General features: G+C 39.6%; 1 protein-coding gene and 1 long non-coding RNA gene across 3 annotated transcripts; both read left to right on the top strand.

Moving 5' to 3' along the window:
• The first annotated feature begins 12421 nt into the window (after positions 1–12421).
• Positions 12422–14865, top strand: LOC118812903. Of its 2 annotated transcripts, none has more exons than XR_005007590.1 (6): positions 12422–12685; positions 13106–13169; positions 13345–13542; positions 14007–14094; positions 14228–14342; positions 14709–14865. It is a non-coding gene; the product is annotated as an uncharacterized LOC118812903 (long non-coding RNA). The 2 variants fall into 2 exon arrangements; XR_005007591.1 differs by having other exon boundaries at positions 13491–13542.
• Positions 14866–19951: 5086 nt separating this feature from the next.
• Positions 19952–26202, top strand: selenok (selenoprotein K). Its single transcript, XM_036578680.1, has 5 exons — positions 19952–20040; positions 21997–22087; positions 23752–23829; positions 24116–24208; positions 25843–26202. The coding sequence occupies exons 1-5, from the start codon at positions 20022–20024 to the stop codon at positions 25844–25846; spliced, it is 285 nt and encodes a 94-aa protein (XP_036434573.1). The 5' UTR covers positions 19952–20021; the 3' UTR covers positions 25847–26202.
• The last annotated feature ends 486 nt before the right edge of the window (positions 26203–26688 follow it).

Below are 26688 nucleotides of genomic sequence, written 5' to 3' on the forward strand. Positions count from 1 at the left end.
CCACTTTGTCCCTGCATGTTGACCCCAAAACTTGTGCAACTATAGACTCAATGATAATTAAGTTTATTTGGAAAAATAAAAGAGATTATATAAAGTAAAAAATGGTGATTAGTCGATATAAAAAGGGGCTTTCAACATTCTGGATTTCAACCCTGTTAATTACATTTTTCAAGATTAATTGGATTAAACACTGTTTGGATCCTACCAGCTCATTCTGCTTTAATATACCCACTTGGTGGACTGTAATGTTCACACGCATGTGAGCTTAAATGTAATAAACGTCCTGTAATGTTAGCAAACGTCCACAAGAGGGCGGCAGAAACATGATGAATGGCCTTTGAACATAACTTTACCCCTTACTCTTCTGTTTAGTGGAATAATCGACACAGTTTACGCACAAATAAGTCTGTATTTAAAATGTGTTAATTCAGCAGGCTTTTGAAATGAGGTATCACTGTTGATGTACTTTTTTTTTGCAAGTAATCCATATTAATGACACAGTGGACTTATTTCTTTCAGTCAATGCAGGTATTTCTTTCATTGATGGTGCCATAAGGCTCACAGCTCTTCATTTGCACAAACTCAGAATTACCTCCAATAAACCTTACTTTAGATTATTTATCAGAGATTTAAAACTGCTTTGATTCCCTGCCTAATATTCTCAATAACAAAAATCCACAAAGGCTTTTCTACTTAAAGACTGTGAGTGCTGTTGATTAATATATTTTTCTTTCTTCTGGTCTCTTTCTGGTGTCCTTGCACTGTTTTTGTACTAAATTATTTATTCAAAAAGACTCAGAGGGCTGTGTCAAAATAGATGAAACCTCCTTTCCGCACTGCTGTCCTACATTTTGTCTGATCTGTAAGTTGGATCCGTAAGTCTGATCTGTTGCACCAAATCCGGTGGCAGAGCTGACTAGCCTGTGGATCCATCTGACTACAGATCAGGCAAAATCAGCGCGAGCAAATGGGAGAGGAAGTTTTATGAGAAATATCGGGACGCAGGGTCAACACTATATTCCTGCAGAACAGCAGGCAGCCAGCATCTTGTTCGAGTTTTCCCGTTCCACCTTAAATGATGCATCAGCCAGCTTCTTGTTCGAATTTTCCCATACCACCTTAAATGGTGCATCAGCCTCGAATAATTCGAGAGAACGTTTTGCAGTTCGTACGCACGTTTTCTTTTATTCGTGGTCACAAGTTCTTAAATCGTTCCTTCGTTTTCTTTTAATCGTGCGCACGTTTTCTTTACTTCGTGGGTACGATTTTTTTTTCGTGATCACGATGTTCTAATTCGTTCTTTCGTGTCTTTCATGTTTTATTTTTACCTGAACGCACATTGGCTATGTTTACATGCAACGATTTTTGCCAATCCGATTGAATACAATCCGATTACAGATTTAGACTGAGGTGTTTATATGCACTCTATTCAACAATCTGATGGAAAATCTTCGTTTACATGCTCACTACAAGTAATCCGATGCAAAATGACGCGCATGCGTGGAGTAGCGCTTAGAGTAAACGTTACCATGACAGCGAACATCACGTGAAGTCCAGACCAGTTTCTGCTCCGCCATGTTGAGCGGTGTAAACTTTCGCCGTGACGCGACGCACATGCGCAGAACATACTTACACGTTCCGATTGGAATGTAATCGGATTCAGGCGTTTACATGGCTATTATTCTTCTATTTAACGGATTATTTAGAAGTTTACCCACCTCGTTTAATCGGATAGAAATTGTATTCCGAATGGCCTCAATCGGATTAGACTATTCCGATTGAGGTGTTTACATGGACGTATTCTATTCCGATTGAGCTATTAGTCGGATTATTAACGGATTATCAGGCTGCATGTAAACGTGGCTATTGTTTGTGTTTTGATAACAGTTCCCTGACACTGTTTGACGGGTTTTGATGTGTTGGATTGATGAGATAATGAACAGAGACGCTCATCAGGTGTGATTTTGATTTGGGGGGTTATGAGGAAACTGCAGCTCCTCTTCACAGCAAACAGCCCACAGTGTTTCTGCTCCCGCGTCAAGCTGCGGTATTGGAGACCATCACACAATTACAGGACGAAATGATCAGCGTTTCAACATCCTCAAATTAATATATCACATCTAATCCATATATCTATTAAACTCTCTCGCCATTTGACCTCACCCCACATGAATGTTTCTGTGTGTGTTCAATTTGAGTTTGTTGAAACGTTGACGCTGATCATTTCTTACTGTAATTGTGTGATGATCTCTAACACCGCAGCTTGTCGCGGGAGCAGAAACGGCGCTACGCGTCTGTATCTCTGTTAAATATGATCATTAGAAAGTGCAGTTTAGTGAAGATTGTGGTTGTAGTTTATTGTCTCCCTTCATTTCACTACCAAGCTGCAGCTGCACTGATGAATCTGTGGGCCGTTTTCTGTGAAGAGGAGCTGTTTCCTCATAACGCCCCAAATCAAAATCAGACCTGATGAGCATCTCTGTTCATTATCTCATCAATCTAACACATCAAAACCCATCAGACAGTCTCAGGGAGCTGGCGAACAGGAAGCCAACTTCAGCTTCGTCCTTTTAACTGTGTTTTGGGGTATTTTATTTTTATGTGTATTAAAATTAGAAGTGATTCACACACTTTGCTGATTGTGAGATTATGTTTGTACCGGATCTCGCGATAAACTCGTTTTTAACATCAGGCGCAGACTGAATATCTTCCTGCTGGTCCGGACGGCTAATTAGCACGATCACAGTTATTAAAGAATGAAAAGCTACAGAGAGCAGTCCGTGCAAACTAGATTAATCTGTGTCTGTGGATTATAAGAAAACGAATTTGGTGAAAATCGGTTGAATAATAAGGAAGTTGTTGCCGATTAAATCCTGAATTTATCATCTCTCAATACAACTGAATTTGTTCACAACATGGCGGACGCGCAGACGAATCGCCTCAGATAGAGAACAACAGACAACGCCGCATCTATGTATATCTATGTCGGCACCTCAGGCACAATTTAAAGTGGAACAGGAAAATGTGAACAAGAAGCTGGTCGATGACTGACTTTCGCCTCGTAAAAAGTCGAATGTTCAGGGATGTGAGAAAAGCAGCTAACGTAAGAGCACTGTATTCCGTACAGTATTTCGGCATTTTTCGCGTTTTAGTAGTTATTGCGGAAATACCCGAAGTCATTCGCGATTTAATGATTGGTTGGACTCTGCAAAATCTGCCTAGCAACCAAAATGCACTTTGATTGGTCACATTTGGACCAATACTTTTAAAGAAATAAGAAAAAACGTCATCTGCGTCCGCGGTTTGTGCCGTCAGTATTCCGTACACCAGCTTCCAAAGAAGGAGCAGTTTTCCGTACAGTGTTTTCCCTGCATTTTATTTGAAGTTTTATGAAATCTAATTGCATAAAATTGACATTAACTGATTATACTGATTATAAAATTGAATTAATATAAACAATATGTGCAATGAATGAGGCTACCATGGGAAAAAAAGTCTAGTAAAGTGAGGCAGTGTTATGAAGCTGCATCAGCTGAAAGGGGTCTGCTAAGGTAACTTAGCTGACGGTGTAAACTTAGATTAACAGCTCAGTATTAAACATACTATGTTTCATGGTGATAATCCATTGTTTAATATTCGTTTAAGTGTTAAACATGATGTTTAAACGTGCTAAAATGCATTTTAACTGGCCGTGAAAGTTTTCCCCACCCCATTCACATTCGCATCCCTGGGTTTCCCCATCCCGCCATGTTTGTGTGGCGCTGGGGGGTTGGTCACTATTTGCATAGATTTGATGTCCAAACCCAGCTTAGATGGTCTTTCCAACCAATTCGATGGAAAAACGGATATATGATAATGTCTCGGATGTATCTTTGACAAATGTCAAGAAAGTGATTTTTATTACATAGACAGAAATATTTGCAAGTGTACGGAATACCATGCTCTTATGTTACTCCGTGCAACACTGATTTAGATGTAGGAAGAGATAGCAGGAGGGTTGAATGTTATGACAAAAGACAGTTTGCTAAAGATCACAGATTACCTAAACATATCAGGATATCAAAGGGCTGATGTGATAGGAAAGTCTCGTATCTCACTGATTACTCACATCGTGAAGCATCTTGAAAGGGAGAGTGTTGAAGAATTAGAAGATGGAGGTATGTCCGAACTGCTGCCATTGAAGGATAAGATTTCTGAGTTGACTATCAGTGCTGGAGAGGAAACGGCAGGGCAGAGTGAGATGAATGAGAAATTGCATACAGAATTTGATGAGCTAAAGACCATCATGAGGCAAAAGGAGGCAGAAATGGAACAGTTATCTACTGCAGGCACTGTCACAGACATTCAGCCGCAACCTCAGGCTGCAACTTCCCAAGTTCACCTGCAACCTCAGCTGGCAAGCCCTGCCTGGCGTAAAGACTTCAAGATAGCTGGACAGATAGGTGAGCCAGGACAAAAGGATAAATTAACCTTTACTAGCTTAGCCCATCAAATTATGAATGGTCTGAACAGGGGTTACCCAGAAACAGAGATTATAGATGCTGTAATTAGGGCCATTATTCCAGGTTCACAGCTACAGAGTTACTTGGAGGGTAAACCCAATCTCACCCTCCCAGTACTCCGACGCATACTCCGCTCCCATTTCCAAGAACGAAGTGCAGCAGAGCTATACAGACAACTTACCTCTGAAGCACAGCACCTCAAAGAGACTCCTCAGACTTTCTTGATGTGTGTCCTGGACCTGAAACAAAAGGTATTGTTTGCATCCCAAGAGTCAGAGTCAGGGCTTAGGTACGATCCAGTCCTTGTTCAAAGTATGTTCTTACACACCATTCTCACTGGTCTTCAGAACGATAATATTAAAACTGACATTCAACCACTCTTAATGAATACCGGAACCCCAGATGAGCTACTCTTGGAACGACTAAATATTGCCTGTGCAACAGAGGCTGAGAGGAGGAATAAAAAGAAAACTCATGCATCTCAGGCCGCTGCAGCTGTACACATGGTTCAGCCAGAGGACACACAATCCTGTAAGTGCTCTGCCAAAGAGAACTCACCAAAAGTGCCACCTGACATGCTGAAAGAGTTGAAAGAGCTGAGAGCAAGTGTTGCTTCCCTGAGTAGCCTGGGTGTAGAGATAGCTCAGATTAAAGAAAGAATACAGCAACAGCCAGTCTATGTGCAGCAACCCTATATTCCTCCTGTGCACAGAGAACCAGAGAGGGACGGTGTAAACAACCAGGCACTTGCTGCGTCACAACAGAACCACTCAGCTCAGAATTCCTTCAGTCAGCCTCAGAGTTGAATGTCAATGCAATGTCAGTGTGAACCAAACTTGCAATTCAGAGGCTCTGTTCGTGCTCCAAGACGATGCTTCTCCTGCCAGCAGAGTGGGAATGATGAAAGATGCACACACTGCTATCACTGTGGAAGTAATGACCACTTCCAAGCTGGCTGTAAGATCAGAGGAAGTGGACCATCTAAACAACCACCTTCAACCAGAGGAAATAACCCCACAGGGCAAGTGTCGGCAATATCTAGAAAAACGCCCCATAGACTGGCAAATTACCTAAGAGCACCCTTATCTGGAAAACCTTTAAAATCAACTAGAAGAGACAACACCCTGACTCTACTGTCCTCCTCCTCACTCTGTAAAGTAACGTCATTAGTTGGTCATCAGTGTCTCGTTGAATGCTACTTGAATGGCCACAGGACCCAAGCTCTGTGGGACACTGGTTCCCAGGTCTGTATCATTGATGAACAAGGGAAGGAGGAGTATCTGCCAAATGCAGAGATGAGAGATGTGTCAGAGCTGATTGACACACCTGATAGTCTGACATTGACAGCAGCAAATGGAACCAGCATGCCGTACCTGGGATGGATAGAAACTTCTTTCAGGCTCACATCTGCGGAAGGTCACATGAACAAGTTAACCATTCCAGTGCTGGTGATGAAGGGTCGGCAACTGTCATATCATCATCTAAGTCTGGTAAAGTAGCTGCAAACCTCATCTTCAATGATTATGCCTTGAAATTCGGGTTCCTGGCCCGAATACACCATGATCAAGGTGGAGAATTTGAAAACCAGCTGTTCTCCCAGCTGAAGAAGCTCAGTGGCGTCGCTGGGTCACGAACCACCCCCTACCATCCCATGGGAAATGGCCAGGTGGAACGGATGAACAGGATGCAATTACAGATGTTGAAGACCCTAACGGAGACACAAAAGTCAAACTGGAAGGAACACCTGAATAAACTACTGTATGCCTACAATTGCACACGTAGTCAAGTGACAGGGTACGCTCCTTTTTATCTTCTTTATGGAAGATCACCTAGGCTACCAGTCGACATGCTGTTTGGATTGCACCCGCAGTCAGATCCCAAAGAGCTACGAGACTTCGTACAGACTTGGAAGCAAGGTATGGAAGAAGCGTACACCATTGCAAGGAAAAATGCCCAAAAAGCAGCTGAAAAGGGTAAAAGGTGTTATGACACAAAGATGAAGAGCTCAATACTACAGCCTGGGGAGCATGTGTTAGTGAAAAATCTCTCACCTAGAGAGGGGCCTGGCAAGCTACGCAACTACTGGGAGGATAGTATTCATACTGTAGTGCGGCAAATGGGGTCAGGTCTCCCCATCTATGAAGTGAGGCCAGAGAAAGGGAAAGGCCGTTCCAGAGTTCTGCACAGGAATCTTCTCATGCCACGCGACCAGCTCCCTCTTGAGAATTCAGACTCAGATCAAACTGCCAGAAGGAAACCGGAAAAGAGGCAGAAGCCTGTACCTCAACCTTTCTTCAACCAGAGGCAAGGGTTGAGCCTAACGCTCAGGCAGAGGAGCAAAAGAATGAGGTATTGGTAGAAGAGACTATGATAGCTCCTGATGAGACTTGCAAACCCGCTGAAGATTCAACACAGCTCAGTGAACCACATGAATATCCATCCGTTGAGCAGAGTGAAATGTCCCCCACCAGTATGGCTGCTGAGTCAGTGGATCAAGTCTACCAGCGACCACAAAGAGATAGGCATCCACCCAGGCAAACCACATATGATCAGTTGGGAGTTCCCTCATGCTACCAAGTTAAACAGACATGTACTGGCCAGTCACCTTTACAACCAGTACCCCTCTACCCCTTCCCAGGACTTATTGCACCTCAGTCCCCTTTTTACTGGCCTATATGTGTGTAACACCCAGCCAGTATGAGCAAAGGTCATTGTCATGGACAATTTATAGTTAAAATAGTGGGACTTATTTAACATAGAGTAATACTTTAGTTGTGCGTTTTGTTGCCCAATAGCTTATAAATAGAAAAATTCATTGGTGGTGAACTCATAACTCTGGAGCCATTTGAGATTTTGTGTGTAAAAAGTAGGAAAATTGATGGTTAATCCATGATCTAGAGTATTGAAAGACGTAAAGTTTAGCTGTTCTTTAAGATAGGAAATCTACCAGTAGTCCTTACTATGGTGATATGCAATTGATTGGCTATGCCTCGATCCAGACAGTAGGGGGCGACCATAGGTTTTTCCTCATTCAAGATAAAGCCATCTATGAGGAAACTGCACTTGTGTTTCATCCGTGGTCTTTTACTCCCTCTATTTAGGGTGGAAACATAAACTGCTGTTGGACATAATGTTCTCTGAATGAATTTTAACTGTGGTTTAATCTTTGTTAAACAGGAACTGCGAGCTTTAATCTGTCTTTTTGAGCACAACAATTCGTTTTTGTATCCATCAGGTACGTTCAATTTTTTGAAAGTTTCGATATGTCAGTTGTTTCTTAAGCTTTATTCCTTACTGTAGCAATCTATTATTGTTGTTATGGAGATGTAACTGAACTTGGATTCTTGTTTTTCTTTATTATGAAAAAGATCTGGTTCTAAAATCTGATTAGATGATGCACACACACAAATGACCAAACACCAATTGAATTTTGGTTTTAAAAGTCTTTTAGTTAGTTTTATGTAATAGTTTTATGTAATAATGTAATAAATAAATTATATAAAAATGTAATGAAGTTTTCCCTGTAAAATGGGGTCCCTATTTTGAAGCCCTGTCCTCTAATAGCATGGTTCTACTTTAGCGTTTTTCAAGCATGAAACTCCTAATAGTGCGTTGATGTTGTAGTATTATAGTGTAGTATATTATGTTATACTGTTATGATAATGTAACGTGTTATATTATACTAAGCTAACATTATCCGTCCTGAGTCTCTCCATCAACTTATAATCATGCATAACTCATTTTTATTTTAATACTTTATAACGTCCTGTAAATTATGTTAAACCTGTGTAGTGGCAACACATTAGGATATCAGAATAATTTTGAATATATTTACTTGCTGTATTAAATTAAACTGGCTTTATTGTGTTTTTATTCTTGAAAACATTGACATCGTAATTAATGATTCCAACGTTTTGAATGTTTCAATGTTAGAGTGTTTCAGACATGAAGGCGACACTGCTGGTGCTGCTGTTGTCTGTTGTGGGCGTGACGGTTTCCTGTGGTCTTCAACAGTCTGAGTGGGGAGCTGGCCCAGGCTGTCCTCTGGGCAAAAGGCTGGCGTTTGACCTCAAAACCACACTTAAGGAGAGCAAAAACCTAAACATGGAATACTTTGTCCGAACCCAGAACCTGGCATGCCCTGCTTCTACTACAGTCACAGTAAAAATCAGCTCTCACTGCAGACTGCTGGGGAGGATTTCACGAAGGAGGATTTCTCCATAAGCTGCACAGCTTAAGGAATGTCCCTCACCTCCCTTCCCTTTGGACAGCCCTCACTCTTGACTTCAATGATCTGGCTGACTGAGATATCCTGCTTTGTGAAATAATCTCTAGCTGATGCTGCCTTCACATGCTCATCAGATTTCTACTACTTTGTAGCTGGAAACATGATGAATCAGTTAGCTAAGCTGATCTTTTAGTGTCTTCATAACGGTTTCCCACATTGTAAAACTAGTACATTAAACATCTCTCTCTCTCTCTCTCTCTCTCTGCCTATCTGTAGTTTTCTACCTCTTCTGTGTTATTGAAGACACTGTCTTAGGAGAGTCTGACAGGTTCCTTGGAAGGTAAGCGCTACATTTCGTCTGTCGTTCTACTACTTTTATGTGTTATAAGGGTGTAACATGCACTGAAATGCATCTATTTTGGAACATTTGTTAATTTAACGAATAGTTTTTATTGTCTGCGTTCCACTGCGGTGAATATAGTTTCTCTGGTCACAGTTGTGTTTTCACTCTATTTTTAAAGAAGATTCCTTCTGATGTGCGATCATTGTGTGCATGTTTGTTTACTCAATAGCTACACTTTCAAGTCGTTGGTGGGGGACCGCATTCAAGAGAAAACATACGTTATTACCAAGAGGAAATTCTGAAGTTTAACAGCCTCAATTACAGGTATGTACATAAGATGGACTCAGTGTGATACTTCAGATCACTGTGTTGCTCCTGTAGCTATTTACAGAAGATTGAATTTAGGAAAAAGGAACATGTCGGTCTGTCTCTTCATATTTCTGTCTCCTTTTAAATCAATGTTTAAAACTACTCTCGTGTGTTTAATCAGGTGTTTAAAACTATGCAAATATAAGAGTAAATAAGTAGGTTATTTATATAAAAATATGAATGTTTGTTATTGTGAAATAATATTGCAAAGAACAATAATTAATTGTACTGTATTTAATATGAAGTTAATGGTTGTCCTCTCCTGTGTGTTTGTGTGTCAGTGAGAGCTCTCAGCAGACTCTTGTGTGGATGTTTGAAGATGTTCCAGACTCTTTCCCTCTGACTAAAGAAGGCTTCGTAGTCATGAGCGGCACCTCCAACAGGGTCAGGTGTGTATAAGGTGTGTGTGAATGAGAGAAGGAGAAGAAGTGCTTCACAGTGTTTTCGGCTTTGTGTGTGAAAGCTCCCTCTGCTGTTTATATTAGAAATTAACATAATGTCTGTGTGTGCGTGTGTGTGTGTGTGTGTGTGTGTGTGTGTGTGTGTGTGAGAGAGAGAGAGAGAGAGAGAGAGAGATGGTGAAAATCAGTTTGACTTTGTAAATAGAGTTGAAGGAAGAGCTCCTTCTTCTATTTTCCTACAAAAATCAAATCACACAGTTGTGTGTGTGTGTGTGTGTATGTGTGTGTGTAGATGGCTGTGTCAGGGGAACTCTCCCTGTGGTGATTTGACACCTAGAAATCTGCTTGATCCGGATTTTTTCTTCATCACTGAGGTCTCCAACAAGTAAGTGTGCTTATTTGGGAATCTAACTTTACTGTTTTAATTTTCCTTTAAGAATAATTTAAGACCAACATTGTGTCTTGCTTAAATTTAGAAACAAGTCCTCAAACAGCCTGTCTGAATGATGTAGTTCTCCCTGTAGAGGTGTTATAGGACCTGGAGAGAGTCATTAGCATTAGAGCCTGAAATGCATCTATTTTGGAACATTTGTTAATTTAACGAATAGTTTTTATTGTCTGCGTTCCACTGCGGTGAATATAGTTTCTCTGGTCACAGTTGTGTTTTCACTCTATTTTTAAAGAAGATTCCTTCTGATGTGCGATCATTGTGTGCATGTTCATTTCAGTGAGATTTGCTCAGTGGTCAGTGTATACCTGGAAGTATGCATGTCCCGTAAGCGGCTGACTGAACTCACCAACTCTGAATATGACCCTGTGTTTCTAATGTGGTCATTTGTGTGAAGTGTATCATGCATGCATTGACCCTAATTTCATTTCAAAGTCTGTATCGTGGACAAATGAGACACACCTGTTTATTAGTCAAACTGTCTTGCGCGCTCATCTGTCTGAACAGCATGTACGTCCATAGATAAGTCCTGAAATTAATGTTCACAGTTTCGTTAATAAATCTTCACAACCATCGCTAAACCCAATTATACAATCCAGAGAGGAATCACATGTTGAGAACAATGATTTCATATTTCATCATGGCACCATCTTTATCTGGATGGTCATGACAGCAGTCAAGCTTCTGCTTACATAAACATCACAGGCATAAGATCTGACTGTAGTGTGCCCAATTGTGGTGACGAGGAGCAAGTATTCAATTTATAGATCGGTGTGTGTGTCTGTGTGTTTGTGTGTGTGTGTGTGTGTGTGTGTGTGTGTATGTGTGTGTGTGTGTGTGTGTGTGTGTGTGTGTGTCTAGGGAAACTGATAGCAGCACATACTGTGAGCACACTTTACGTTTTGAGCTGCATGTTCATGGATTTCCTCTAGATCCAGTGAGGGGGCTGTTCTACATGCAGGTGAGGGATATACAGAGCTACACCTACAAACATTTTAAACTATATAATGTATTATGCTTACTTTTCAGTGCTTTACTAATATGTGGCAATGCTGTTTCTGTTTTCAGTAAGAGAGCTATAAATTCAGGATAAAAGTTAACACAATTAGTAACAGTTATCTCAGAGACAAAACCCTCTAAGACTGTCTCTGTATTTCCAGTTGACCGTGATAACCATTGAGAGCATCCTGGTATGTTATATTGTTCATGCCTGCTGTAAGCTGAGCCGAAAGACCGACTACACCAACAAACATGACAGCCTTGAAGAACAGGGTAACTGACAGAACCTAGCATTGTTCCAGAAACTCATACACAATCACACACATACATATACTCTCTCTCTCTCTCTCTCTTTCTCTCTCTCTCTCTCTCTCTCTCTCTCTCTCTCTCTCTCTCTCTCTCTCTCTCTCTCTGTAGAGGGTCATAAGCAGTTTAAGGCTGGTGATCTGAGGACACTGTATTCCTGGTTCCTGCAGCTGTACCGCATCGTCTTCAGCATCACCAGAAGCCCATGTTTGATCGCTTTATCATGCTGGTGGTGCTGATCGATACGGGCACGCTGATGGCCCAGACCTTCCAGGGCGTCACTGTGAGGACAGGTGCGGTCATATACTTTCCAGCACTCATTTTCACTCTCATTTTGTCTTTGACTTCAGAGATCAGAGCATGGATCAGTGACATACATGTACACATACACAACATAACTTAATACTGATACACACACATGCTTAAATGTATAATCCTGATTACTTGGAGTCCAACTCCAAGATTCAATTATGTCTTGTAACTCCTTTCAGGACTAATGGTAAAGTAATCCCTGCCTTATTACACTGAGAGTAAATTAGGTTGTTCCTTGTTGTTTTTTATTTTTGTACTAGGTTGGTGTTTCTCAGCATTGGACACCTGTTTTCTGGTTATCTATGTGATGGAGGCTGCGTTTAAGATCCTGGTGTGGGGGCATACATACTTCAGGAACCCCTGGAATGATTTGGGTGAGTTGACTAACCTCTGATGAGAATAGTCAACATGGTCTCATGATGGCAGCCTCTTCCTGCAAGTTTACATTCATTTTTATATGTTAGAATACTAGAATGTATTTTTCCTCTTTCTCTCAGATCTTTTTATTATGCTCATGAGTTTGGACTTTACACTGTCACTGGTGCAGTCTACAGGAGGCTTTAGCAGTAGACAGGCCTCCGCTCTCTTCCGGGTGCTCAAGACTTTCAAGGGAGCCAGATCAGTCAGAGCTTTACGTTTGCTCAAAGCCATCCGGTGAGGAAAATTACACACCCATTGTCATGATGTGAAATGATTTTGCTGAGACCATCTTCACCCTCTTTCAAATCCTTACGCTGGATGACTGATCCCTGATCTATATGACCAGCAGAGACAACGGTAAGGGGTCATCTCTTTTTAGGCATCAACATATCATGTGAAAAGCAAACTCATGAAAGTCATTGATTTCATTGAAAATGATGGATTTAGCCAATATGAGCTAAATCTTTGACCTCACAACGATTTGATTGGATTAAGATTCACTAAATCTTGAATGTTAAGATGGTTTGATTAGATTCTTTAGGTGAGATTCAGAATTCACTGAATACACAAATGCGACTGGAGGAACTTATTTATTTATAAAGTAGGCAAATATAGATAAAAGAACCAATGCACCAATTCTTTTTATATAGATGCATAGTGATGTCAGTTTAAGGATGTGAAGTAGCTGAGTGTTTACCTTTTCTGGTAACTGTGATTTTCTGTCCAGCTGAATTTTGACCTTATGTTTTCTTCTCCATGTGTTTTCACAACCCACAGGAGCACCTCACATCATTTATTTCCTTGCCCTTTACATCTTGGTGGAGCTTTTCACTTTCCTCAAGTAAGTTACCTGGAATGACCTCACAGTTTTAAATCAGTTTCCATTCTGTGAACCACATGTACAGTACATGCTGATTTCTGTAATTTTCTCACAGTCTTTGAATTGTGTAATAGCAGAACATCAAGGCAGCTGGACTTGTTTTGACTTACTTGTTCTTAACGTTTTGTCTTCCTAGTCTCTTCAATGCAGTGTTAGTGGACAAGTTCCAGCTGAGCATCCGCAAAAAGAGGCCTTTGAAGAGGGACACAGAGTTAGAACACCTGCAATGGAGAATAATCGAACGTGTAATGTTTCGGTGCTCTAACTAAGCTCTTATTTTAGTCCCCAGATGCGAATGAGGGTGAAATTCAGTCCACCGAGAAGACAGTAGAAGGTAAGTGTGTAACAGAACACAAAAAATTATATAACATCTCCACATTTTTCAGCTTTTTGCTTTTTATATTGTATCTTAAGCCTTCACTAATAACCTGGAAAGTCTTTTTGCGAGTGTCCACTTCGATCCACTTCATGGTTTCAGTTTTGTATTCCTCCAAAAGCAAGCATTTTTTCACCTAGCTGTCTCTAGTGTGCATAGATCTTTGAAATCAGTTAACAAATGTAGCTCTTTACGTAACCCAGTATGTCAAGAAATGAGAACAGTCTATGAAGCAAAGCCTTTAAAGCAGATAGTTAATGTATTTCTTAATTTACACACCTTCCAGTTTTGTGGAAGGCTTATAAATTAACCATTAATACAGCAGCGTGTGTAGCAAACCTCACATTTGTGATGTTTTAAATGGCCTCTTCTTGAATTTACATGTTCTGTATTTGTTGTTTGGATCTCTCTCACTTCAACAGTCCTGGAGATGAGTCAGTCAGAGATAGAGGAGGAACTCTAGAAGGAGGCTCTCAGACATGCTTCTAGTGAAAACAAACACAGCAAGAGGTGAGAGAGACTGCTTCAGAAATAGTCTTATGTGGCTACACCAAGCATGTCAGTGTAGGATCAGTATAGAATCATAATAAGATGATATGATAAAAAAAATTCTCTAAAGAGTTTTTATTGTTTACATTTGTAGGAAGATAGAACTAATAACAAGGCATCTGCAATTAATGGCCGTCATGGACCGGCACATGCGAAAGTACAGATCGCAAGCTTGTTTGCTGGACAAACATGTGGAAACCTTCTTTAAGGTGAGGAGCTTTTCCATATACATGCCATTATGATAAGCTCGACTACCAAAAAGATTTGTTGCTGGTGTTAAACATTGTGTTAAAATTCTTTAACATTCAGAATTCAGTCTGCAGCTTTAATATGCAAATCTTTACACAAACATTATTCAGCTGTATATGAACATAAAGAGCATAAAATGACTGTAAGGCACTATAAACAAATATTTAGCATCAGTAATGTTTGTGCTAAATGAAAAAGCTGAGCTGTGTAAATGCCCCTAAGCCAGTAAAGCATCAAAGGAGAACTGCAGGTGTAAAAACACAAAAAAACTGTACTTGTCTTTACTGGTCACATAGAAGTTACTGACACAGTTATTGTTGTTTTAGGACCGGGATGAGGAGACCAAAAGTGACAGTGATGAGTAACATCAGACGTGCAGACCTCCAGCATCCACCAGCCCATTCCAGTTCAGAGCAACATCCACCAAATAGCGCACACACAAGCGAGCGTGCCTCCATCACCAATAAAGCCCGAATGCAGAAGACAGCAGTGTGATTAATGCACAATAGTGTGTGGTTGTGTGTTCGTCTTTATACTAAACCAACTAGACTTCAATAAACACATCCACGTATGCAGACATCAGGCAATAGGGTTGGAATATGTGCAATATGGCAAAAAAGGACTTAATAGACCACACTTAATACAATCATAAACTATGAGTGGAGTGACTGATATTCAGTGTTTCACACACTGTACTGCACTAAATCAGAATAAACAGGACTAATTATGTTCCTTTATAATGATACGGGAAGTTGTTCTGTGTGATTTATGTACAAATGATATTCACAGTGTACCCCAGGGTTTAAACATGGTTTTAAAAGCCCCCTGAGTTTAAACATGGTTTTAAAACATGGTTTAATATCATGTTTTTTGATAGTTAACACATTCTCTACAGAGAAAAAACTTAAATATAGCAAATTTTGGTAAACAATTTCTGTTTATTTGCTAAGTTTAACATTGTGTGGGGAAAAAAAACATATAAAATATGCCATAACTTTTGCAATTTGCCACATTTTGATTTATTTTTTTCCCATTATGTTAACTTCAGCAAATAAACAGTAATTGTGTATTAAAGTGTGCAGAAGTGTGTTCTCTGTAAAGGATGAGTTCATTTATTTTCACTTAAAAAATCAACAAAGTATGTGATGAAACATGGAGTGTCCTAACTTTTACATATAGCTGTATCTTCATAAAGCTGCCCCCTAGTTCACTCCTAAAAATGAATTATGTGAAGTTTCCATCTGAATTATATGGAGATGGATCATATGAATGATGTGCTTTACTGTTATTGCTTTTAGCTTTTTAACTCTTCAGTTTAATGAACATAAACAGTCCTGACAAACACCTCTGGAGTTATTTGGAGCTTAAGACACAGAGGAAACGTGACACCCAGCGCTTCTTATTGCTGCCTGACTATTAGCAATGTGTCTATTTGAAGGAATGGCTTTGGTGGAAAAACTGAACTGATTCACCACCTCAAAAGATTCTTCTCTTCAGTCTCTGTTTGTTGGTTGGCTTTTAAATTACGAGCAACAACAACCAGAGAGAACCGAGCTAAAAACATCACCTTTAAAATCTCAGATAAAATATTTATTCTCCAGATAATAGTTTGTACTATAATAGTATAATAGTATAGTATACTAACTTTGTTTAAAGTTCAAAGTAATAAATCTTTTTTCACAGTATATTTATATATATGTAGTTTACCTGACTGAGATGCAGTACTAAAGTGAAATCTAGTGCCTTCAGACTGAGTTAAGTCTAATAAGTTGACAGATCATTTTAAGGAGCTGATTTTTCATTTTTACAGTGTATTTAATCCTGTAATTCATGTGTGTAATGGTTACATAAATGGAGAAGGTTTCATACAACACAGTCGATCTTACTCAATCACTGAGTTTAATTACATGAATCAAAAAATCAAGTAATCATTATTAGAGGTTCTAGTTTAGCAGTGGTTCTAGGACCTGAGGAAGTACCCGCTGCATTTCTGTGTTCTTCTATCTAAGTGCAGGTGTGACTCTTTGCTGGCTCACAAGCTGATTAGATGCTGCCACACACGGCGAGCTGGAGATACAAAACTAAAACAGTCTAATCTCAGCACAAGAATTCCATTTTTTTCTCTTTTATTTTTATTAAGACAGAGTCACAAGCACGTGTACAGATATGATTACTTTCAAGTATAGATACTATTTGAGAGAACCGATTGAGAGATGGGACCTGAGGAGTAAAATACATTCTTTACAATGTAAACCAGCAGGAAAAAAAACAAAACATGTCTGGCATTATAGTGAAATATAACTCCTAATTGGCCACAGAGCAGATATAATTTAGGGCACATTGTAAACTGTATATTAAGAATTGCTTGTATAGTTAAATGCACTTCTTGCCACAATGTCTTGATTTTATCACAGGTCCAAAAAGAGTGAATAAAAGTGCCTTTATGTAATGGACACTTAAAACATAGGTCAGATCGTTCTGGAAATATCCTATGTAAGCACAATGGTGTGAGATGAAATCTATTAATGAGCTCAAAATTAAGCTTGTGTGTATTAAGTGCCGTTTGGGTATAGATTTGAACAGATATAGAGCCAAACATCCTATTCGATAGCCTCCTCAAGGTCTCTTTAAGACTTACAAAAGAGTTCTACAACTACAGTCTGTAGTCCATTTGTTTCTCTGCTTACTTTGTTTTATCCTGTTCTTCAACAGTCTGGACCCCCCGAGGACCACCACAGATCAGGTATTAAGGATGGTGAATCATTCTCAGCACTGCAGTGGCACTGATGTGGTGGTGGTGTGTTAGTGTGTGTTGCGCTGGTATAAGTGGTTCAGACACAACAGTGCTCCTGGATAGTTTTGGTTGGTGGACTATTCTCAGTCCAGAAGTGACACTGATGAGTTTAAGAACTCCAGCAGCACTGCTGTGTCTGATCCACTACTACAATGTATGAGAGATATTACAATATTTGGTTTCACAGCGTGAAGAAAACGCCCCAAAGCAGAGAGAACGAGAGACTCACTTTTACTGTTTCATTATGAAGTAGTTAGTTAGTGGATAGGTTTAAGTTTTTAAATCTGCTGTGTCATTTTTCCTTTTCTTTGTGCATCTCAGCGGTCTGATGTTTTATCGTTTACCGTTGTGTCTGTGGTGAGCAGACGCTTTATAGTGAAGGATGCTGCAGTGTTTGTTGTGTTTATGTCAATTTAGTGTTCTGATTGATTGCTACTGTTTTGTATCAGGGCAGAAGTGATGGAATATGTGATCGCTGCACTGCTGTTAGCGATCGCCTAGCTTTATGCATGCAAGGTCGCCGGTTTGATACTCTGAGCTGACAGTATGTGACTGAAGTACCCTCGAGCAAGGCACCTAATCCCCAACTGCTCCCTGGGCACAGTGGATAGGACTGCCCACCGCTCCAGGCAAGTGTGCTCACTGCCCCCCAGTGTGTGTGTTTACTAGTGTGTATGAGGTGTTTCACTGCATGGATGGGTAAAATGCAGAGGTGAAATTTCCCTGTTGTGGGATTAATAAGGGTCACTTAATAAACTGGCTCTGGCTCTACCAGGTCCACTGACGTAATGTGAAAAAGTGACCCCTCAGCCAATCATATCAGACCCTGTAAGTTTTAAGCCAATCATGTCAGTCTGGGGGCAGATCTCTGGTTTTACTTGCTCTGACACCGGTCAGCGACCGCTAAAGCTGTGACAGGATTTGGACTAAAAACTCACTAAAATAAACATTCAACCTTATAAAAAATACATACCATGAAGACTCAAATAGTAAATAGTTATAGAGTGAATGTACCCAACTACAGTATGGATTTGTGGCAAATTATGGTCAGTATAGCTGGGTATCGGGTTTTTACTAGCTAACTTTAGGTTTACGTGAAGCAAAGAAAAGCGGTTAGGCTAAAACAAACATTAGCTAGCTTGCCATCTAGTTTAACTTCATTTTTTAGTAAGAATGTGAGAGGACAGAGATTGAAATAATGTCATTAATAGCTCTTTATATTCTTTGATTTTATATTTCTCTTCAGTTATTGGAAACGATGACACCAGTATTTACCATATATTGTCATTTACAGTAAGTTGAGGCTCTGTTTTAAATTCCTATAACTCGAGTTTAAAAGCTCTTAAAATATACCACGAGTATTATGTTTTATGCTATTCAGTGTTCAGGAAGTACATGTATTCTTTTACATTAAAAACGTTTAAGCATTTATGAACTATGATTTTGCTCAAATGCTCCTTATTAATCCATTCATTTTGGACTCGCTGGGGAGCGCCCTCTAGCGTTTGAGAAACCCGGAGGAAACAAGGGTTTCTCAAACGCCAGGGGGTGCTCTCTCATAAACCGGCTCTCGTGATTCGTCTGCGCGTCCGCCATGTCGGAGCGGTCAAGATCCGCTTGTGAACAAATTCACTTGTATTGAAAGATGATAAATTCTCAGGATTAAATCGGCCACAACTTCCTTATTATTCAACCGATTTTCACCAAATTTGTTTTGTTATAATCCTCAGACATGGATGAATCTAGGTTGCACGGACTGCTCTCTGTAGCTTTTATTTCTTAATAACTAATAATAAACCCCACTAAAACACAGTACGAAGGACGAAGCTAAAGTTGGCTTCCTAATCGCCAGCTTTATGTTCGAGTTCCACCTTAAAGTGCTGCACCATTTAAGGTGGAACGGGAAAACTCGAACAAGAAGCTGGCAAACAAGAAGCTAACTTAAGGTTCGTGTAAGAAGGTTCTAAGGTTAATCTAATTTAAATATCTACACGGATTAAGGAATGCTGCAATTTACCTAGCCGCAAAGCATAATAGCTAACTACTAACGTTACATAACGTTAGGATCCTCTTAATATGAAATAAATGAAATAAGCTTAATATAAAACCAGAGGAAAAACACTCACATCAACAGTTTCTTGCATCACCAACTACACGGCCACATCTATATATAAACATTACACAAACAATACGCATCACACAAAAATGAGCGCGGGTCGCTGCGTTCCCTCCGTTATATAATCATATCCCACTTTCTGAATGCAGTATTCTTAAAATGGTATAATTTTGGACAGTATCTTTAATAAACTGCCGCTCTGTAACGGTACTAAATGCCGTCCTGCAGCGACGTTAACTGCCCCAAAATGGCTACGCCGTTGACGTGCCTGGCTAGTCCCAACGTGGCAGGCATGTAGCTATATCTATGGTTAATATGGAGCATTTGAGCAAAATCATAGCTTATGATTGGGGGTCTAATTGGTGGTAATTCTCTCTACAGGTTCTCTGCGCGAACCTCTTCACTGAGCCTATAAGCTGCTCCGCTGGCCAACCAATCAGCACTCAGTAGCCAAAAGCCCCTTTGCTGTAGAAAAAAATGAACATGCACTTACGTTTTCATTGTTTTTAGTGAAATATACCCTTCTACTTTCCAAAATTAAAAGTAAGGTCCTGGACAAGTGGTTAGAAACTTTTAACTTTTCAATTTAGTCGTTTAGCTACGTTCACCTCCATTCATTGAGGACTCGCTCGCGGGCGCCCTCTGGCGTATGATGTAAACTGGAGAAACAGGAAGTGGCCGAGCTCCCTTAAAACGGCTGTCATAAACAACAACACAGAAGGCAGCAAGATGGTGTACGTGTCTAACGGTGAGTGGCACCAGCGAGAAACTCTACTGAATTAGGACAAAGTTGTCGTTTAACCACACAGCATTTACTTCAAGCACATTGCAATATTAAACTCTACCTTTAAAGTTACTTCAGTGCTCTGTTCAGTGAACGGGAGATTTCCTTAGCGTTAGCCAGCTAGCTTCACCGTGACCGTATGCTAGCTGCGTTAGCTGAGGAATTAGAGAAATGTCTGTGCTATAGGACTGAAAACGCTGATGACACAGACAGTGTTGTCTTTATAATTATCTTGCGAGGCTAGTTTAGCGGAGTGAACTCTTAACGTCCAGCAGTGCCAATCATCCAGCTAAAATGAGTCTGGTGATGTTAGCTAGCTTAGTATGTGGGGCCTGTTTAGCTAAATATTATACTTATTTCTCTGAGTTTTGTTCCGTCTGAACTAAATAACTGATCGCCAGGTCATTATTTTCTATTTGGTGCAAGTAAATGTCTAATGAGTCTTGATGAATTCCAGGTTATTGGAACTCACTCTTTCTGGGCTTTTGAGCTAAGTTAGCTGTTAACCGCTTAGGATTTGACAAGTCATCTTTATGCAAACACAAGACAATTTGAAAAGGATTTGGTCATTGTGAACAGGTGGGTGATATGGTAGAAATATCATATTACGATACTTAAAGGGGAATTCCTCTGTTTTTTCAAAATGTCTGCGTAATTCAGTCGTTGAGTTGTACACAGTCATCCAGAGTGGTTTGATATGAAATAGTTCATTGTAGAGAAACTTACAGGTTTCTTTACAGTGATGGTGACAAGAACTATGGGTTGCCATGTTTGCATCACAAATACAGCCATTTTTACTATCCAAAACCACAAGTGAACCTACACAAGTTATCTGAGTTTTGATATGTAATGTTAATAATGGTAAAGTAGCAGTAAATCTGGAAAAGTATGTTTTCCTTTGGGGACTGTTTTCCCTTATAGCACCCTGCATGTACCCCTCCAGTATTAAAAGGCTTTTAAAAGATCATTCTTGGCCAAAACCTGAAAAAATGTTGTAAAACAATGTCTCAGGTATCAGGCAACGTATTCATAACCATTTCATGTAATAAACTTTCTGTGAGGGAGCTTATAGAGAGGCATTACATGTTTAAGACGTCTGGTTCCTATTACCACCACTGTGAATAATAATGACTCGGTAAGCTTCTCTAGAATGGAGACTTTTACATCAAACCACATTTAGTGACATTTAGTTTACATCTTAATGATTTAATTAAGCAGAATGTTTGTAAAATTTTTTGGAGTTCCCCTTTAAAGGTATTTTTTATGATAGACAGTAATATTGACAGTAATATTTTTGAGACACAGACACAATGCACCAGTAGTGCCACAGTTAAAAACTGCCTTCAAAAACTCTTGGTACAATTACTTTTACTCAACATTTCACATACTGCGCTGCACTAAATCCAATTAAACAGGACTAATCCTGCTCTCTTTTTAATGAAACAGAGTTGGTCAGTGTTCTGTAAGTACAGATGATATGCTCAGAGATGCATACTGTTTCTCACAGTGAGGATAAAACGTCATCATATTGCGCACATCTAGTTCTTTTCAGATTAAGATTAAGAAAGATTAAGAAACCGTGGTAAATGCGCATGATTATGTAACAGCCTTTGTTGTTCCTTAGCTGGATGGGTGCTGTTAGTCATAGTACCTTAGTGGCCTAACATGACCCTGCTAAACCAAGTAAAGGACCTTTAAAGACTGAAGAGTTTCTGTGTTTGTGTTGAACCTTCACAATTTTGCCAGTATCTGCGTTATAGGCAGGTGTGGCATGTGCCCATCTCCGGGCCCCGATGACAGCTGCGAGAGCCCAGACGAAACCCCGCAAAGACAGTGGGGAGAGGATGAAATCTGTGAGGGAGTGGGGGGCGGTGCACGTGCCACAGCAGGTTTTACATATCTCCAATTTTTTTATTTCAGGTCAAGTCCTGGACAGCAGGACCCAGTCGCCATGGAGATTATCTTTCCTTAGCGACCTTTTCTGGGGTGTAGTGGAGTTCATTGGCCTGTTGTGAGTACTGAGTTTGTTTGTTTGTTTATTTGTTTGTTTGTTTAAACATTGATTGGAGCTGTCAGTAATAGAGTTGGGTAGAGTGGTCTAAAATTGTCCTAAAAAAAAACTGGCTGCAGATAAGATTGGCCCAAATCTGATCTTATTCCTTATATGTGACAGATTTTTTTTTTTGTGTGTGTAACAGCGTGAACGGCAAAAAACACATTGAATATTTTTGTTTCAGTCCCGATTTGGGCCACTTTATCTGAACAGTCAGCTCAGAATTCATGCATTTACATCAATCTAACTTGATCGTCGGCATAATTTCGCACAAGCAAAACTGGGTACTTTATGACAACATCATAGCGCCTTTTACTGTGGTTACGCTTCAAGTTTTCGTTTTGGAGGACAAGCGAGATGAGCAGCGGTTTGTTTATTTATTGATTGAAATCAAACTAACGGCTATTCGACATTTACTTCACGGATATTTTAACACTAGAAAGGAGCAAAGGAGATTCAAATCAAGTCTCTTTATTGAATATATAATCAGTATTTTTGGACCGAGTTGCTTTACTAGTATTCTTCACAGCAGATTTTAGTGTTTGCTGTCTGTTCAGACACACAGCTCATTTTGTTACTGCTTAAAAAGAGTCTATTAATCTTAATCAGAGGTAGAGGAGGGCTGTATTTGTTGATGAACACGCTGTGTGGATCTGTGTTCTTTCCTGGGTCAGCAGGATCGAATAATAAAATTCTTGTGCATCGGCAAAACCTTTGGCTAGTTGGCTACGCTATGTGGTCTTTATTTTTCTTTAGGTTATCTCAACTTGTTCTCAGCTAATGCCAATTTAACACCCGATGAAGAGCTAAAAAAAAAAAGGAGCCACTAGGGTTTCCTCAGCTCACGCTAAACCTTCTGTCAGCAACCAACAGCATAACATTTTAAGCATGGATACACACCCACATAATTGCAACAACTCAACATGATTGCAGTGATGTTCAGTGATCAAGACAACAGAATAAAATAACATTAATCAAAGCCTGATGAAGATGGAGGTGGGTCAGCAGGATCGAATAATAAAATTCTTGTGTATCATGTATATGTATGTGTATGTATGTATGTACATATGTATGTATGTATGTGTGTGTGTGTGTGTGTGTGTGTGTATGTATGTATATATATATATATATATTTGAAATTACATTCACACGTTTTCTACAGAGAACACATAAATATGATGCTTTTCTGTTCATTTTAATGCACAATTTTTAGTTATTAAGTTCAACATGTATAATAAATATGTTTTTACAGCATAAAATATAAAATGTGCCATAACTTTTGCACGGGCCGTATTTTATGTGCTTTGTTTTTTTTTTCCAGTATGTTAAACTCAGCAAATAAACAGTGATTTTGCATTTAAATATACAGAAGTATGTTCTTTGTAAAAACAAAATAAAAAAGTGTTAATTTACTCTCACTATAATTTAAGCAGGGGCATCCAGACTTTTGCATACAGCTGTGTACAAATTATGGTCGTTTGAAAGTCCTCGGTTTGAGTTGACATTGGACATAAATGCATAGAGCTGAATAAATGTAAGGAGTTATGTAGTTACACCTCCTATCAGTAGTATCAGGATTTTTAAATCTAATACTTTTGTATTGCTTTTCTCCTACTTTCCAGCTTCCAGACACTTGTCCAGCCAGATTTGTCCAATGATGGCAACTCCAGTGCATCGTCACGCTTCAGCGATGGCAGAGGGTAAGTCCCTGGAGAGCAAAAACGAAAAAGGATCGGCAAAGTAATTCTGCCTTTTCACCCAACACCTGTTGGTTTCAGTTGTGTTTGGTGTTGTCCCACTGCAGTGATCTGAGTTTGGCTGAGCAAAAGGCGAGGTGCCATGTTTATAACACATCTTAGTATCACAATGTTGGCCCAGGATCAGTTACCATTTAGATTCTTGTAAATACATTCATGCAGAAAAGAAGGATCTTAGATTTATGTAACAAACCTGATAAGATTGAATGATAATTTTCTTGTTCATTAGGCCTCCTGGTTTTCCTGGGCGGAGACGCATGGGCAGAATAAACCACGGTGGAGGCCCCAGTCCTCCTCCAATGGGTGGTGGAGGATGAGGAAGGTGAGGAAGAGTTTGTTAGCTTGTCAGCTACAGACACAATGTATGGAGTAGGGCTGTCAATTAGGCTGGGCAGTATGACAGTATTTTTCATTATGACGATAAATTACATAACAGTATGTCACAGTGGCCCTAATTAATATTAAAAGTTGTGTTAAAAGTCTGCAGATTTGGCTAATAATGAACTGTTCTGTGTCTGGTTCATAAAACCAGCTATATTATGGAAAAAAGCAGTGGTTGAAGCAGAAATGATGAATCAGTTTCAGTGCTTGATTCACGCACCAACCTAGCAGTACCTTCTTACGCATATCATTTACTTGAACTGCTTATTCGTGCAGATGTTTAGGTAGGGAGCCAGTTAAAACAGCATCGTTCAGTGGCTTGTGAGCCAATGGCTGTGCTCGTAAATGGAACATGGTACATCCACTAAAATAAAAAAAAAAAATACATCCACTTTTGTACTGGATTTCCATGTGCACAAAATTTTTGTAATTTGTATTTTTATTCCTATTATTTGTATTATTTTATTATGATGCTAATAACAATTTTGTTTAGTTAAGTTTTGTTTAATAATAGTTTGGTTTTGTTAAGTTTTTTCAGGTTGTTAAACTTGCACTCAAATTTACAGACCTACCACACATGAGTTTGATTGTACAGATGTGGCAACGGTGAAATTGATGAAATGAATTTGCGCACTGTTAGAAATTCAGCAAAAAGAGTCAGGAGACTGGAGCTTCGGCGTTGACTGGAGTTTATTTCCACATACAAAGTATGGGTACAGGGTGGTCGATCAACAGTCAGTCAGCAGTATCAGGAGTCTAGTCTTATTCATGTGCATGCAGACAATCATGCATGGGCACAGCTTGGTCATCAGTGTGTGACCAGTCTGGTCTAGTCCAGTCTGCAGTCCAGTCTCCAGTCCAGTCTGATGAATACATGGTCTGACATGGTTTAAGTATAGATACTGGGGGTCGGGGGAGGAAGCAAAGAGGGAGGGGAAGTAGGTGACAATCAAAAGGTTGGGGAAGAAGGGGAAGGGGGTCTGGGGTCAGGGGAGACCCCAGGGGTAAGGTGAGGTTGTTCTCACCTCAGGGGGAACAATACAGATAAAACACCAAAAGGCACACAGCTGTAAGACAATACAGCTGACACAACAAAAAGACTACATAGGTTAGAGCATAGAAGAAAGCAAATGTGAAAAGACCTATACTTTGTCTCAACACACACACTTTATGATCAGATTTCACTGCATGGAACTTTGATGAATAAGGGCCAAGTTGCTTTTCTGAGCATGTTGTGGATATCGTCACAACTTAAACACTGCATGTTTTATTTAAGAGAGAGCACATTTAAGTTTTTGATATTGGCACTACTTTATCTGTTCCGACTTATCAGGTGTCCAAAAAAAAATATCATGACACATCAACTTCTTAAAGTACTCGTGATATTACATTTTTGCCTCCAATAACACAGTCCCTGCCAGTCTTTGTTTTTCATAGATTCCAAAATTTAGCTGCAAAAGAGAGAATCAAGAAAGAACGATGTAATTTTATATACACACACACAGTCCTAGTGTAGGGTAGTAACATTCCTTGTTTCATGGTTTCTCTTTTTTTCTTGTTTCTTTGTGTCTACAGGTAAACGCCTGCACTCTGATGCAGGCGTAGTGGAGTGTGTTGGGTTGAGACGTGGCTGAACTCTGCTCATATAAGCTCTGCAAAGCAGAGAATCTGACCAGTGATGCTGTCTTAGATGAACACCCAGGCCCATCACACTCTTCACCCTCAGGCTGCTTCTGCATAGCAGATTTTTGATGCTGCTCTGGGAATTCCTATCATTAGGGGCTGGAGTAGCTGAATTCAGCAGCAATCCTCCACTCTTTTTGTCAGGTTGGACCTCTGTTAAATAAAGTTAAAAGCTTCAGGATGTGACAGATTCTATATGTTTTTTTTTTGTTATATGTTACAGTATAATAATAAAGTTGAAGTGTGGAATTGTTTGTTGCTCATGTCTTTCCTTACATACTTTTAATTTTTCACTTGACATGGAATAGGTAGATGTGTTTTTAGATCATAGCTTTTTGAAGTAGAAATTTTTATTTTTTGAAAGTACTGTTGTTTCTTTTACATAAGGGCATTTCCTGAATTCTTGCCTCATTTCTGCATGAACAGGTCCTTTCACTACCTTCTAAACATTTTGGGCATTGTTATTGATCTACACTAAAAACAGATCTATTAGATCTATTTTGGGTTAGACGATCAAGAATATGTGAATTTGCTGCACCTTATTCTCTTACTGTAATGCTACTATAGTGCAGTGATACTAGTTTAACGCTGCTGTAATCATACCACCAATCACATTTATTCCCCTGATATATATTTTTTTATGGTTGGTGGTGTTGCTTGGCCCCAATTTTTCCTCTGGAAAAAATGTGTCATAAAAATAAATATATTTAATTAAAAATGTATTCAAAAGCAGTGGTG

This window comes from Colossoma macropomum, unplaced genomic scaffold (genome assembly GCF_904425465.1).
Source record: "Colossoma macropomum unplaced genomic scaffold, Colossoma_macropomum, whole genome shotgun sequence".
In the NCBI taxonomy this organism is placed as follows: Eukaryota; Metazoa; Chordata; class Actinopteri; order Characiformes; family Serrasalmidae; genus Colossoma; species Colossoma macropomum.